The sequence below is a fragment of the Ambystoma mexicanum genome, chromosome 6p (genome assembly GCF_040938575.1).
Source record: "Ambystoma mexicanum isolate Mex_15411 chromosome 6p, UKY_AmexF1_1, whole genome shotgun sequence".
Lineage (NCBI taxonomy): Eukaryota > Metazoa > Chordata > Amphibia > Caudata > Ambystomatidae > Ambystoma > Ambystoma mexicanum.
The window spans coordinates 1,462,875,253-1,462,891,104 of NC_090935.1; the positions used below are offsets into that span (position 1 = coordinate 1,462,875,253).

Sequence of the window (15,852 nt, forward strand, 5' to 3'; positions counted from 1 at the left end):
TATCGACTGCCAATGGAGTTCCTGTGAGCTATTGTGATGCCACCAGTCTGATGGCCCCAGAATTGCCTCACATGACCAGGGCAGAGTTAAGACAAACCCAACAGAAAGACACTGAGCTGCGAGAGTTGCTCAAAGCCAAAGAAAATGGGGCAGAGGGTCCACCGGACAGTCTGAACAGGGCAAGTCGACAGAGCTACAACAAAGAATGGAAAACTCTATTATTGAACAGTGGAGTGTTGTTCAAAGAGAGTCAAGGACGACTTCTCCATCGACTCATGTTTCCTTGCACGCTCCGCCCAGTGGCGCTGCGCACCCTGCATGACCAACCTGGGCATCTTGGAATTTAACGCACCCTAGATTTAATCCAAAGTCGTTTCAACTGGCCACAATTGAGCCCTGAAGTAGAGGACTACTGCCGAACATGTCCCCATTTCATCACCAGGAAGACGCTCATCCGTCTGGCCACAGCACTTCGACACCTACGGACCTCGGGAACAATGGATTTCTGGATAGTATGTGTTGACTTCCTGAGCCTTGAACTAGACAGCAGAGGGACCCAAAATATTCTGGTGGTAACCAATCATTTTACAAGGCATGCCCAAGCATACCCGATGAAAGACCAAAAGGCCACCACGATAGTCAAAGTACTGTGTGACAAATTCTTTGGTCATTATGGTTGGCCAGTACGCCTCCATTCAGACCAAGGGCTGGACTTTGAATCCAAGCTGATTAAAGAACCTATGCATTTGATTGGGGTGCGGAAGACAAGGACTTCCATGTACCACCCTCAAGGTGATGCGCAAGCTGAAGGTTTCAATCGCACGTTACTGAGTATGCTGGTTATTCTGACTGCCGTTTGGGGTCTCTGCAGATGGTACTGGTGAGGAAAACTACCATAGGTACGTCAAAGACCCCAAGATCAACTGAAACAAGCTTTCCAGCTGGCCCAAGCCACTGTTCAACACAAATGCCAGGGAAAACAAGAAAAGGTATCTGGGAGGGACTCCCAGGTATGCCAGAGTCAGGCTCGGGGTCCGCCGACTTCGAGGGCCCAAAACCCTACACAGAGCAAACGGAAGACTCAGCCAACGGCAAGTAATACTGCGGTTTATTGCAAATAAAACCAACAGGGATCAACAAAAGAAAATGAGAATTCTATGGCACATTGGCACATTTACTCTTTCCCTGGCGCGCAGGCCAGTTTTGTGTGACTCTGGCATCATCAATTGGCCCCTTTCCCAAAAAACCTAATTGCATGAGGGATTGGGTATTGGGAGTATTAATACCTATCGGAGAACCTATAGGTGATATTCTACTGGTCCTCGCATGTCAGGTGGCTGGCCTGTCCCATCCCCAAGAAACTATCTATTACATTGTTGCAGAGTAGTGGGTTTACCATTGGTTCTTGTCCCTTGCCATCCACCCTGGGTTTCTAAAGTGTGATTGGTTAGAGCTGATCTCCCCAGGCCTGGAATCTGAATCTGTTCTCAGCTCGCTGTGCACCTTTTCAAGGTGATGTGAAAGGATTATGTGTCTGCATTGTAACTTGTGTGTACCACCTATGCCTATGAAAATGTGCTCCTCACATCGCAACACTTGTTGCAGTCTGTGTCTGGCTTGCTGAGATCGGCTCCCCTTTCCCACCACGGATGATTGTCCTTTGTCTTGTTCGACTTTACCATGTGTTTAGGATCTACAAAATTGAGCTCTAATGAGGATTTATTCAGTTTCTCTACAGCTGGTCCCCTTGTCGTCTGAGGTTGGAATGTGTCCACGTATCTCTGACCTTGGCTGTGAGCCTGCTTCTTGCTCCATGCAGCCTGAGTCAGCTTTTGCTCGTCTCGTTCTCAGTAGTTTGACGTCTGCTGTAATTTTCCTAAACTTTATAGGTTTTCTATATGTTAGTCATACTTGGTCCTATCAGGTTCCATATAAATATCCCTGTAGTCCCATAAGGTTACTCACGTTAAACTTCTTCCTCAGGATCGCTTGTGCCTTGCGGTTCTGCGTTACTGAATTTGGTTAATGAAAAAAATAATAAAATCATTGACAATATGTATATGTATCTGTCCTCTAGCTATAGAACTGTGCACGCATGTTCTTCATGTGTACGAGTGTGTGTTTGTGTGGTGCAGTGCAGGACTGCTAGTGTGCTTCATGTCTGATGCTGCTGTGGTGGGGTGTCACTAATGATGTCAGCACTGTGGCTTTGTGGTGCTTAGTAGAGGCTGTCCATATAGGTGTTCCGGTCCACGATCTCCGGCTCTTCTCCCACACATGTAAAGATTTGCATTGTATTCGGTCTGTATGGCTGGCTCAGAGGATATGGGGGGTGGAGGGGTGGTCTCGGGGGCCCCCTCTTGAGGTATGATGGCAACGTCAGACTGTTGATCGGGTGCACATAAGAAGTTTAGGGAAAAGAGGACGTAATAGGTTGGGGACTCGTTGGGAGTCTTGGGCCTATATTGTTGAGTGCCAGCTACCGAGTCTACCCATTTTCAGACTGAGAGAAGAAGGGAAACCTCGAAATGTGAAAACTCTCCAACGGAATCACCTCCTACACATAGTTGATGATGTGGAAATGAATCCGGCGGTTGCTGAAGTCCCTCTTTCACCCAGTACGAGGATCACCAGAAGTCGGCAACAGGAGTCATACACGAGGACGTCACACAACCCGCTGAGCCAAATCCTGTACCGTCTGTAGTCTCCAGCTCAAAGGAAAAAGAAAATGATGAGGGTGGAGAACCCCTAAAAAAAGAAGTGACCATGAGGCTCTCAGTAATTCAGGCCAGTCAAGAAGAAGAGGAAGGGGTAGGACATGAAGATTCTGAGAGCTTAAACATAGCATGAAAGTGAAAACACAACTCCGGGGCCCACAGAGTGTATAGGCATTCTGAGAACAGGAGAGAGGTACTGGCTACTGTTAACACAGATTTTTTTTTCCTACCACAAGATGAACAGCGGCAGAGTTCAGGCTCTGCAACTATGGACAGACCTCCTGCACCAGTAGAAAGCACAGAAGCAGAATCTGAATCTCGGTGATCCCACGGTGAGGTCAAACCTGTGAGGATGCTGAGCTTTGATGCTTCTGGGGAACAATACGAGACTACTAGAAGGGGAATTCCGTTACGAGTTTCTCTATGCGCAAGGTCAAACTCAGCCACGCAAGCTTCCACTACTCAACCATGGTGGAATGTCCTGTTGCTATGGAACGAGTCCTTTCAGATGTTGCTGTATGCACCTCATGGATAAAACAAACCTTTAGGGACAAGGGTTTTGAAGGACAGAGGGTGTGTGTAACCCCACATTTAATTCTGGGTCTGTCAAAGAACAGTTATGTACTTAGTAACATGACAAAAAATGTGAAGAACAATAAACCTTGAAGACCTGTTTGTTTTAGGGAGATGTCGCTGATGGGGGATTTTATGGGAAACATGTGTGCATTTTATTTTGGTTGCCAGGTCAACTTGGAATATCGTTTCATTGTTTTGTGTCCTTTCGTGTTTTCTGTTTTTTCTCCTCTGTCCGAGTCCTGTCAAATAAATATATATAGATATACATATGTGTCTATTGGCATCCGTTTTCCCTTGGTGTTGTGGTCCAGCCCAGGGGCGTTGCTAGGGGGGGGCTAAGGGGGCTATAGCCCCTGATCTTTTGGTTGTAGCCCCGGACAGAATCTCGGGAGCTACAGCCAAAAGACTAGCTAGCCCCCAGTCCCAACAGTTCTGACATCAGCTTAGCCCCGGGTCTTTTCCGGACCTAGCAACTCCCCTTGTCCAGCCCAATGTTTGTTTGTGTAATGGGGAATGGCACACTGTTATGGGTAAGTTGGAGTTCACGGGTTATACTCAATGTTCGACGTAACTATAGCTTGATTCTGGTCATTATATTATTTTTTATAGAAGATGATGATGAAAATTGTCACAGAAGCTCACCAGTTCATGTAACATTATACTCTGTTGTAGCCAACCAGATGCAAACAAAACAGTTTATACGATTACAACATTACATAAAGTTACACTTACATGAACACTGGCAAAGTTAGCAGTTTTTGCTCTTCTGCAGGCGTACATGATCACCAATTCACATATTTTTAACATTGCAATCTCAAAAGCATTTCTAATATGTTACTGCCATTCTTTATCTTTTCTTTAAAAAGAAAACATTGATAACAAGCTGCTATTAGTATTTACATTGTCTATGAAAGGATAATACACGAGAACAGGCAAAGTCCTTTAATTTAGGTCAGTGTGCTGGAACGCTGTATTGTTTAGAAGTCAAGTGGTTAAAATTGCACTGGGTTAAAACTTTTTTTTAACACAAAAATCGGCTTGAAAGCTTCAATTAACTCATTAACTTTCTGACAGATGTTTTTGCTGGCAGACATGATTGTTTTAAATCACCTACATGTGATAAGAATTGAGACAGCAAAGAAACCCTGATATTGGTCATGGTAGTGGTTTCTATGTATCCCTTCACAAATGACAGAAAAAGTGCCAATACCACATTTACTTTCCATAGCAATGATTGTGCGCCTTTAGGTTGGTATCGCCACCTCTATAAGCGAAAACTAAAAAGGAACTTTTAGTGTCACAAAAGCTAGCATGCCATGACATGAATGCTGTCCGGATAGCTCATATACTGTAGCATGGCGTCACTTGCGTTCTTACTCTGATGACAAACAAGACAACTAACAACACACAGAATTATTTCCTAGACTTGCATGGATATGTGAGAATGTATCTGATCCCAAAAAAACATGTAAACGTCTACCAAGCTTTTAAGGCACTTTTGCGGTCGAGAATGAACCTGGCCGTTATTGTGATCATTTGTTGTTATTGCAGATATCTACGCATGTGCAAACAGTCTGCACTAAGCTCTCCTCCAAGAGCGCAAAGGTTGCTGAATGCTGCAAAAGGACTTCCATCGAAGCCTTGCTTTGCCTCCATTCCATGCCCAGCGCGGGCCCCATCAAGCTCCCGCAAGCGCAGAGGCCAACCAACGCAGAGCTCTGCAACCAGAACAGGAACCACGAGTTGGACAAGTAAGCATGCTGGGCGCGCAGCGTTGACATGTCGGATTACGCCACAGTGCGCTGCGTGATTGCGTCACATTACAAAACAGCCAACTGCCGCCTGAGAACGGTTGACTTTTTTATGACCACAATGGTAATGCGGTTAGTGATCATTTTGAAACTGAGAGCAAGAAACCCAAAATTGTGAAATCTGTGGAAGCAGAAGGGTTTTGTGCCAGACACTTTGTGGAAGCTTTTTTATGGCAAGATATGAGTGGTTTGAAATGAAAGTGGGTTATTTTTCGTGAATTTCAGAAGGTATGCAGAAATGGCCCGAACTGGATATCAAGGGACAATAATGTATTATTGAACTGAGATAATAGCGGATATTGATGAGTGCAGCCAATCAAATTGTACTGTTAGCAGCCCAAAACATACCTAACTATATGTACATTACCAAACAGCCAAATTAGTGCTGCAGCACCCTGAGGTAGGCAGATATTTGTGTTACTACCACACAGCTTCAATGTACCACCCTCCTGAATATGCCCATTTCTAGCGCAACCTCCGCAAACACATTACCTTCCTGGAGGTCGTGTATAGACTACCGAGTCCTGCCTGCTCTTTTCCAGAAGTATTTGCAAATGATCTTGCTTTTATGGCAATAGCAACAAAGCAGTTAGTGATAAAGGGAACGGCGACCAAAATGCGTGGGGGAGTCAACTCATGTAATGGCTTGGCAGGTGAAGAACGATGGTCTGGAGGGTTGCTCAGAGCAATGCCAGAGGTTAAGGTTAATTCCAAACCTTCCAGCCATCACCTCTTTGTTTTTGCTTTGTCACCCTAAGTGGGACGGGTATGCCCAGACGTGGGCTCCTTTCATGTTAGGCCTATATACCCAAGCTACTCTACACTGCTGAGTCCCAACAAGGCTGACACATGTTTGGGGATGCTTGAGGTCTCGTGCAGAAGGGATGTGACCTAACAGTTTGGGCTGGACTGCCCCTTTTGGGGTGGGACCAAGCCTGATTTGCATATGTTATTTCCCATTTTGTAATGGCTTGGCAGGCGAAGAACTATGGTCTAGAGGCTTGCCCAGAGCAATGCCAGAGGTTACGATTAATTTCAAACCTTCCAGCCATCAGCTCTTTTGTTTTGGATTCAGAGAGATTCCATTCAAACCAGGCAACCTCAGAAGAACATCCAGGGGGGAGGATAACACTTCATATCCACCACCATCAAAGAATACAGAAGGATGGCTGGCCTTGATGTAGACTCAAGCCAACTCCCTTTGCAGATCACATGACCTCAGGCACATGGCCTTATCACAAGTTATCAGCCCACACAGCCTAGGTACAACTCACATTATTCAGCACCTCTCGAGGAGAGATTAGCCTTCAAAAGGAGTCCAGCCAAAGGAGCGAGTGTAAAGCCCTGGTAGCGCTGGAATGAGGGAGGAAAGCAGAAGATCCTGGGATACCACTGTGCAGGATACCCTGAGCGAGGAGAAAGTGATAGCATATGCCTGGAAAAAAGGAGAAACTGGTGCATGCAAGGGGGCCGAAGAATAACGTAGAGGGAGGTAGAGATTGCGTTTGAAGAAGGTGTAGTAGTGTTAGAGGAGGGCAGTAATAGTTGTGGGGAGCAGGAAGGAGGTCCTTGCTTGTAAGAGAGGGGAGAATTGCAGGGGAGCAGAATCAGAGAACACTTTGGATAGTAAAGTGGGGATACCATATAGAAGAGGGAGGAGAGGAATATAGTGCAGGATATAACATTTATTTGAATGGTGTCAGTGGAAGATAGTGGAGTATTGAAGAGGAACGATTGGAGTATTGTACTGAGGAGCAAGAGGGGAGCCAACAGCTAAGAGGAGAGGAGAAAGAAGTCAGAAGAGGAGGTGTCCACCGCGGGAGGAGTGCTGTTGGCAGGAGAAACAAAGGGGCAATCATGACAAGAGGGAAGAAGGGACTGTGCAGCTGGAGAAGGGGATAGATCTGGATCATCTTTGGCAGGGTAGATCTGAAACCACCCCTTTGGCTTGCAAGGATTGGGAGGTTCCGGGGGACCACATTGGTCAAGGAGAGAGGACAGAGGCAGGTGGAGCAATTTGACAGTAAGGTTGTGCCAGGACACAGGAAGCACAGCCCACAGCCCATGAGTAGCAGTCAGGGAGGAAAAGGGATAGAGGGAGAATCCCAGGAGAAGTGGGTGGAAGGTGAAAATGGGGCTACACTTGCCTGCCAATCAACACCAGGATGTACCAGCCCCACTCGGAAGCGCCAACCTTGGGCACAGCCTGGCAAGAAGTCTTGGCCGACCCACCCGGAGAATTCCCCCAAGAAACTCCATAGGAGGCAGTGTGCAGGAGGGTTCAAAAACATTTGGCTGCCCGAGAAATGTGGCTTCATGGCTGGGAAAAATCTACAACCAGAGCAAAGGGTTGGAGGCCTGGAATAACGTATTCAGTCTACATCACGTTCAAAAATGGCATCTCCCTTGAGGAGGAAACCTTTAACTTTTGGCTTTGGAGGAATTGTTGGAACACTTTGCTTTGCACGAGCCATCTGGTTTGGATTATTTTGGTTTCATTTCTGGAACTTGGCAAGAGCGAACATTTACCTGACAGGCCCTTTGGAGCAAGAGGGGGGAACCCTGTTTTACTGACCCATTCTTGAAAGAGAGGCTGGCTCTTCCCTCACTTGCATCCTGCCACTTGGAGACACCATCACCGTGACACATTATATTTACTTTGTATGACATTTAGTTTGTATAAAAAGCTTTTTTTTTAAAGTACAACATATAGTGTGAAGAAAACTCAGTTCTGTCGCATGACACAAAAACAAATGTTGGTTTATGTTTCTTGGGATTTACTGCAAGAGTACACACTTTGCTTTTGTTTGCCCCTTCAGCCTTCAAAACAGAGGATGATTCCCAAATTTCGCATGAATGTTGCACAATTCTGTGTTCAGAATATCTCATCAAGATAGTGCTCCTTGCCATGGAAAGTGTCCAAACTGAAGCACAGCATCTGCCTGGGGCTAGTGCAGGGTGACACTTGCATGTCCGGAATCCCTATATGTCTGCTTCAGCTTCTTGATGTCTGTACAGCTATCATGTCTGCCATTTGCCAGGGATGCCTAGTTCACCTAGTAGGTTCCTAAATTCAGTCAAATGCGTTTATTAACCTTCGACTCAGGGGAAGTCCATGACATGTCACAGACGAGCAATTCTTTCAGGGTTATCTTTCTTCCAATGTTATGACAGCCCTACCCATTGTGCATCGATAGAGGAAGAGAGATTTTAGAAACACGTTTCTGCTGTTAGTAGCAGGGGTGGACTGGCCTATAGGAAACTCTGGAGATTTCCCGGTGACTGGCCTATAGGGAACTCTGGAGATTTCCCAGTGGGCCTCTGCACCCCGGGGCTCTTAAGTGTGGTATTTTCAAATTTTCCCATAGGAAAAGGGTTGGGTTTGCTGAAAATGTGTAACATGGGGCCACTTTGAAAATTATTTCCAGGGCCTCTTTTTCTGGTTAGTAGGCGTTTTGTGTGAACACGCCCCCAACACTCACCCGCATACAAGCCCCCCCCTTTTGCTTAAGTGCAGTACACCCGAGAGGCAAACGTAATGTTAACAAGGAGGAAGTATTTGGCATCTGTTGGTGCTTGAAACCTGTACTAGAGAAATACGAAGATGTTATTTGTTTAATGCACTGTCACCTATCACGATCTTGTCTTTAAGAGATCACATGGATTTTTATTTTACGTCTTCACTTCTAACTTTTCATTTTTACTTTGTTTTGTTTTTCTTCTGGATTATCAATAGCTAGAACCCACTGAACTCCTACCCATTTGGGCTCCGACTCCCCTCTTCCCATCATTATACGTTTCATACGTGTTCACATATTCTAAGACATTGGACATCGTAATTGCGCTCTGGAACTTTCCGGAAACTACAGATGCATGGATGTGAATGACTACGGAACCCTGTTTATGTATAATGGTATCGGTTGAATGCTAGTTCAAGCATTGAGGTCACCAAGTGATGCCTGGAAGCTAGATGAAGCATCCAAGGTTCAACTTAGGGAATATGGTGGGATGTTCCTTGCTACAAGAGTCCAATAATCAGAATGAAGGGACCCAAGCCATGTGCAGGTCCATTATGAGACAAGTGTTTGAAACCACCCAATACAACCCGTCATGGAGGGCATCAGTAACATCAGCCCCCTCGGGAAGGAGCAGGAAACTATTTGCAAATAATTCAATTTTTCAGAAAACACTCACATGCTTTCTTTCATGGAGAACAAGAATTCCAAGAATTCCAAATGCCCCCTTTCCAGTTCCAGTTCCAGTTCCATGGTGGCCAAAGTAGATAGAAGAGAAGCAGATTGGGTAAGGGATGACCAATGAGAAAAGCAAGAGGATTTTCATTTTTATAAAATAGTAAAGTGAGTGGTGGATGTGGGTGGGTGCAAGACTAGACTAGAGTGGGCCATTGGAGGAGGGAGGGTGGTGGAGAGACGCCAGGATCTTGCAGCTGAGGACGGGGAGTGTCCTGTTGCTGTGAGGGCCTCAGGTAGCAATGTACTTGGAGATAAGACCTGTGTTATGCTGTCCAGGATTGACTCGCCCACAGTAGAGGGGCGCTAAAGTTCATATTAAACATTAGCCCCAGGCGTATCCTTTGTGACAGCAGCAGGTGTTTCATCAGAGACAGTTCTCTTTAATCCAACACATATTCCTTAATGTAGTGGGGGTAACTTGGAGAATTTACCTTTCAGTCACCTGTGTAGGGTGAGGAGATAGGTGATCAAAATCCGCCATTAGAAGACCCAGTGTCTTGAAAGGAAACCCAGCTTGTTCGTGGTTTGATGTAGAATCCAGCAGCACCTCCAGCTGTGGGGACTTGGTCCTTAGTGCGCGTACGCAAGACTCTTGTATTTATAGAGGTGGCCTAGTTCGTGTCTCTCTGACAGTGAAACAAAGGGCATATGGAGGAGAATAAAGCATATATGATAGTTATGTGCCAAAGCCCACATTGAAGGCATCTATTTTTCACACAATAAGGAGGTTATCACAGAAAAGGTAAACCAGAGCTCCTTTTCTTTGTTTTACTTTTAAAAATCAGGCTTAATGAACATGTAGCTGTGTCTGCGCTGGGGGTGAGCGGGTTAGTGCCTTACCCCATTTATCCTGGATTTTTATAAATATCTTCAGCTTTCCCCAGAAGTGACTTTTTGGGTAATTTGCATAATTCAAAGTTTGTTCTTTAAAAAACAAAGTTAAACAGTACATATATCTACATTTTTGTGTTGCCCTTTATACACTGGACCTATTTATTATTATTAATATTAAATAGTATGTATTATATAAATACGGTTTACAAAATAAACTTTCATACACCAAACAATAAGCGCAATAAAACTATATAACAATGACAGATATCTATTTCTGTTAAGAATGTGATCAAAGTTCATATCTATAATCAATTACATTAAGGCACTATCCAAATTATCAGTGATGAAATAAACCATCAGCCCTACCCCAAAACGTATGTCTGCAAATTCTTTTTGAGAAGATTTTCAAAAATCTGCTATCACTCGGAAAAGGGATAGTTCTCCACTCTTTAGTCATCATAGCCAAAATCTATCAACATGTATGTGGCACACCATCCAGTCAAGTTTCCCAAAGCCTTTTTCCCTTTGTCTGGGCAATTCAAGATAAGATTATGTAAGGCTTTTAAATCTGCCCGTGAATGGCATACGCGGGTATCTGTAGAAATGATCGAATACAAAAATACCCAATGAGAAATGACCGAATTTTTTGCTCAAATTCAGTAGGCATTTTTGTTCATTTTTATTAAAAATAGATGAGGGGTGGGGTAAAGGATAGATTAAGGTAGGGGTAAGTGTGGTTAAGTGTGGGGTCTCCCCATAAAATAAAATGTGGTAATTTCTCAGTAGGTTATGTTTATTCAATCATTTCACGGTAATCTGCATATGCGATATGCTCTAGTACGATGAATATCTTGTATAGCACCCAGTTGGTTCATCCTAAATTTCAAGCATATCCAACATTTCTCTCGGCAAAGGGAAGAAACCAGGTTGTGTTATGGGGTATACTCAGATGGAAACACCTTCATATACTCCTGTGACAGAAGTATATACACTTTTCCCTGTATCTGGCCCAGGAAGGCAAGGAACACATTGCTATGCTGGGTGGGGAGCATTAGGGAAGCCCAGTGTATTGCAGATTTTCAGAAATATTTTCAGCACTCCAATCACCAGTCCCAGTGTGTTTTGGTAATTTTTTGTAATTAACTGAAGTTGTAAAAAACGTAAAACAAATCTAATCAACACATATATTTGAATTGGTTTTCAGTTAAAATTATGAGTGAACAGCAATGTTCAAGGCATTTGACATTCATTTTAAGGGGGTGACATTTCCCGAGTAGGACTGCGGGGTGAAATTTACACATTTTGAATTAGAAGAGATAATATGTCGGTCTCTTCAATGTAACAGATTGAAACTAGATGTTTCGTAGTCAACATAAATAGTTGACCTATGAGGCAATTCAATTTTCAGTGAGCAAACACTGAACATAGCACCGTAGAATGAAATGCCAAGGAGGGGCATTGCTTCATTACAGTGGCATCTTGCTGAGGACACTGCCGTGTCAATCAGCACGGTTCCGTCTCTCGTCACCTTTAAGAGCCATTGGGGCCATGTAATGTCAGGCCCACCTCGTATCGAAATAGAATCAACATAGAGGGCTTCTAAATTGAACAATAAACCAATCAAAGCACAAGTCCAATCGAAGAGTCATCATTTTCCAGTGCATAGCCCTTGCAGAAATTCCTGTTTTTCCTGCTGTATGTATAGAGTGCAATCCCCAAAACCCCACACGCGCCAACTTGAGGCAGTTGAAACCATTTGAGTCTGGTCAACTGGAATATCCACCAGGTTAAGCAAATTCACGCTGCAAAGAACGCTATAATACACATGTAAACACAGTCTTGCTCTTTCACACGTTTTAGACCTTGAGGTCCTTTAGAGAACAGTGTGTTAGTTTGGAAGAAACAAAACGGTGTGGGAGCCCCTCTACCGAGAACGAACACGGCCAAATAACCTGTTCTTGTGGAAGGTGTCCAGCCGGGAGGGTCTACAACCTCGTTTGAGCTCACTATACCTTTCACAGAGGAGAAATATCCATTTGCACATCCGTCTTTGTCCCACCCACCAGGGCAGTCCAGCAGTTATTTTGGAAGAAAAATCCACTCACAGAGAATGTTTCAAACATCATATTGTACTTTCGCTCATTGGAACACACAGGTGTGGATTTCTGCAGTCGACGGTGGATTACAATGTGGAAAGTTGTAGGCAACACCATGGGCATTGGTTTAGTCTTGCTTGGCTGTCTGTTTCAGATACACCTTTGAGATAGCCAGGAGGAACACAAAACTGCCTGAAGCATTTGTGCACAAGCTGCATGGAGCTGTTCAGAGTGTGATTGACGGTTGCTGTGCTGCTGAGCGCCCCAATTTATGTCTGGCCAACAAGGTAAGTTGTAAATGCCTCCAGAAGTTGTTTTATTTTCAGTTATATGCAATAATATGTGTGGTTTCCTTGGATACGTGTTTTGAAAAAAATCAATGTTTATCAATTTACATTGATTTGTATTTGTTTTGCTCTTAGTAATGAGTTGCTGCTTAGTTGGGAGCACATTGTTACACATCACAATACGTGTACTGATTTCAGCAACCACTGAAGAAAGCAGAATGGCACTGACATTAGTTCGAAAAAGTGTGTCATTTTTAAGCCAAATCAAAAATAAATGTCTTGGTAAGATTAATATTGACATTGTGCATCTGGATAAATATAGTTATTCATTTTCATTTTTATTTATTTTACATTTGTAGCGGCGTACAAGGCCCTGGATCATCTAGGCGCTAGTTGCAGGAGCAGAGAGAAAAGGGGGATGAGGGGAGAGGAGGAATATAAAAGGGGAACAAGTTGTTTGAGACGCCAAGTCTTAGGTTCATCCTGAAGGAAGGTTTCACACGCTTAGGGGCAGGGGCACGTTATTTGAACAGCCAAGTCTCAAAGTTCTTCCTGAAGCCATTGTAGGAAGGTTCCCTCTGCAGGGAAAGAGGGAGTGAGTTCCAGAGTGTGGCAGCAGTGACGGGGAAGCTGGAGTGACCAGCTCTGCTGCACTTGAATTTAGGGATAGGGAGGTGGTGACTGTAGGTTGTTCTCAGCGGTCTGGCGGGGCAGTGTCTTCGAAGTCTCTGTGAGATAGGGAGGTGCAGAGTTGGTGAAGTAGCAGTGGGCAATGGAGAGGTTTTTTTTTTAAAATTAAATTTTTATTGGATTTTCAGGACAACAGCAAATGTATTCAAAAACAACTTCTGGGCACAAGCCCATCACCAGAAAAACGATATGCCATTGTTCCCTGATACATTCTCCCAACCTCCCCTGACCCCCCTAACCAATTTTCTCGGGGACTCAATCCGCTTGTCCATGCTGAGCTATTTGGGGCAGCTCCGACCGGGTTCCAGGCCGTCAGTGATTAACCGACTCTTCTGATTCTGCATCAGTTTGTTCGCTACCAGGGCATGTTTTGGGCCGGGTCAAGTGCCCCTGGGAGCCTTCGGGCAGATCCTCCCTGTTAACAAACACCTCTTTGAATTGCAGCCAGTCAGTCTCTATCTGGGCACTTGAGCCGTGTATTGCTGCGGTAAGTCTTTCCATAAAGTAGATGTCTTTGGCCACTGCCACCCATTCTCTTCTTGTGGGAAGGGCAGGCCTCTTCCAAGTTCTTGCCCTAGCAGCTCTGGCTGCGAGCAATAGCGAGTGTGTGAGGTCTGGCAACTTTTCCCAGTGATCATCATTCTGCTGCAGACCAAATAGTATCAGAATTGGGTCTTGTGGGAATGTCCCCTGCCCCGCTTCCTTGATCCACCTCCGACCAGTTTGCTTGGACCTTCCTACATGACCACCACATGTGCCAATAGTTGGCTCTTTCCCCACATCCATGCCAGCACAATGGAACTACATCTGGGAACATCCTAGAGAGGGTGATCGGGTCGTACTGCCACCTGTGAAGCAGTTTGATGGCATGTGTCTTATATTGGCAGGAGATTGATGTTTTAAATGCTCTGCTGCAGAGTTGACTGAAAAGATGAGGCGGAGGCGATAACAAAGAGGACAGAGGTAAGTTTATTACTGAAAAGGGGCCCGCCGTGCCCGTCCTCTGCTAACGCCTCCAACGGTCTGCGGATCACGCGAACTAAGCTCGTAGTCACACGAGGAGAATAGTTCGCGTGCCCCGCATTCCAAAAGGACCGTCACTACACACCTCCCTCCTTACAGAACAAAGATAAAATTCGAAAGGTTAACTGTAACATTTCCATTTAAAAATATAAATATAATTTTTCATAGAATATTAGAGCTAATAAAACTCTTAAGCGTATCCATTCAAATAAAATCTGTCCACACCACAAATTTTAATTCAAACGCCTATCTCAATGAGATGCATAGTCTTTCATCCACACAGGTTTTGACCTGAATCTCTGATAGCTACCAGAACTGCTATCGACATTCTTATCAACCACATTATCTTTCCCAACTTGAACACTTCCCTCAGAACTGTCATGAGCACTTCCAACCCCACCTTGAACTCTTCCCCTCTCCTCATCTCTTTGGATTCATTATTTTCCCTTCTCTTATCCTCACAGTATGCTTTTGCAATCCTCCCTTTGGACCAGACCTCTCCTCCTTCCAATATAACCACACTCTTCTTCACTGCAGAGATCCTTTTTGGACCCAAAAACTTGCTATCCAGACATTTGTTCACTAGTCTGGGATTCTTTACGTATATCATGTCTCCTACTTTCCACTCACGTTCTTTCACTTTCTCCCGTGCATCAAAACACATTTTGTTTCTTTCTTGGCTCTCCCTGATACATTTCATTATCTGTTTTCTATCAACATGAACAACTCCCGCTACTCCCAAACAACCTGGACAGAGCTTAGTTCCAGGTTCCCTTCCTTTAAGAGAAACAAATGGTGACACCTTTGTCACCGAATGTGGAATAGTGAGATAGTTCCATGCCATTATTTCTAACATCTGCTTCCATGGCTGCCTTGCCCTCTTGGCTAGCTGTAAACCTTCTTTCAAAAGATGGTTTACCCTTTCCACCAGGCCATTGGCCCTTGGGTGGTACAACGCAGTTCTAACATGCCTAATGCCATAGCTGCTGAGAAATGTTTTCATTGCTACCGAGACAAACTGGACTCCGTTATCTGAAACCAGTTCAGTGGGCACACCCTCTCTTAGGAAACATTTTTCTAGGAACACAATAAGCTCTCTAGCCGTGACCTCTCTTACTGCTTCCCATTCTATCCATTTTGTGTGGAAATCTACCAACACAAATAAAAATTTCAATCCATCACCTAATCCCATTATGGGTCCCACAATATCCACCGCAACCTTAGACCATGTTAAAACTCAACGGTGTTTCTCTTGTCACCTTGGTTTTGTCACTTAATTGGCACTCCATGCAATCCTTCACCCACCTTTCTGCCATTTTATCTATACGCGGCCACCAGAAATTCTGTCTGAGTTTCCTCTTCATTGCACTTTCCCCTGGATGGCCCTCATGGGCCAGCTCCAAAAGAGTCTGCCGGATCGCCAGCGGAGGTATCACACAACGTCCTCTCCTCAATCTTCCCTCACTTATGTTCAACTCTTCCTTAACTTCCCACCAAATGTTAAAATTCTTATCCAAATTACTCTTGTGGGGCCATCCCTTCACAGTCCATTCTTTGATCAACTT

General features: G+C 44.6%; 1 protein-coding gene across 1 annotated transcript in view; it reads left to right on the forward strand.

Annotated features, from left to right (window-relative positions):
* GC (GC vitamin D binding protein) overlaps nt 1-15,852 on the forward strand; it is a 334,882-nt gene that overhangs the window by 190,576 nt on the left and 128,454 nt on the right. The window contains exons 8-9 of the mRNA XM_069626269.1: nt 4,845-5,044; nt 12,442-12,574. Of these exons, the coding sequence (XP_069482370.1) occupies nt 4,845-5,044; nt 12,442-12,574 (333 nt within the window). The remainder of the gene's footprint in view (nt 1-4,844; nt 5,045-12,441; nt 12,575-15,852) is intronic.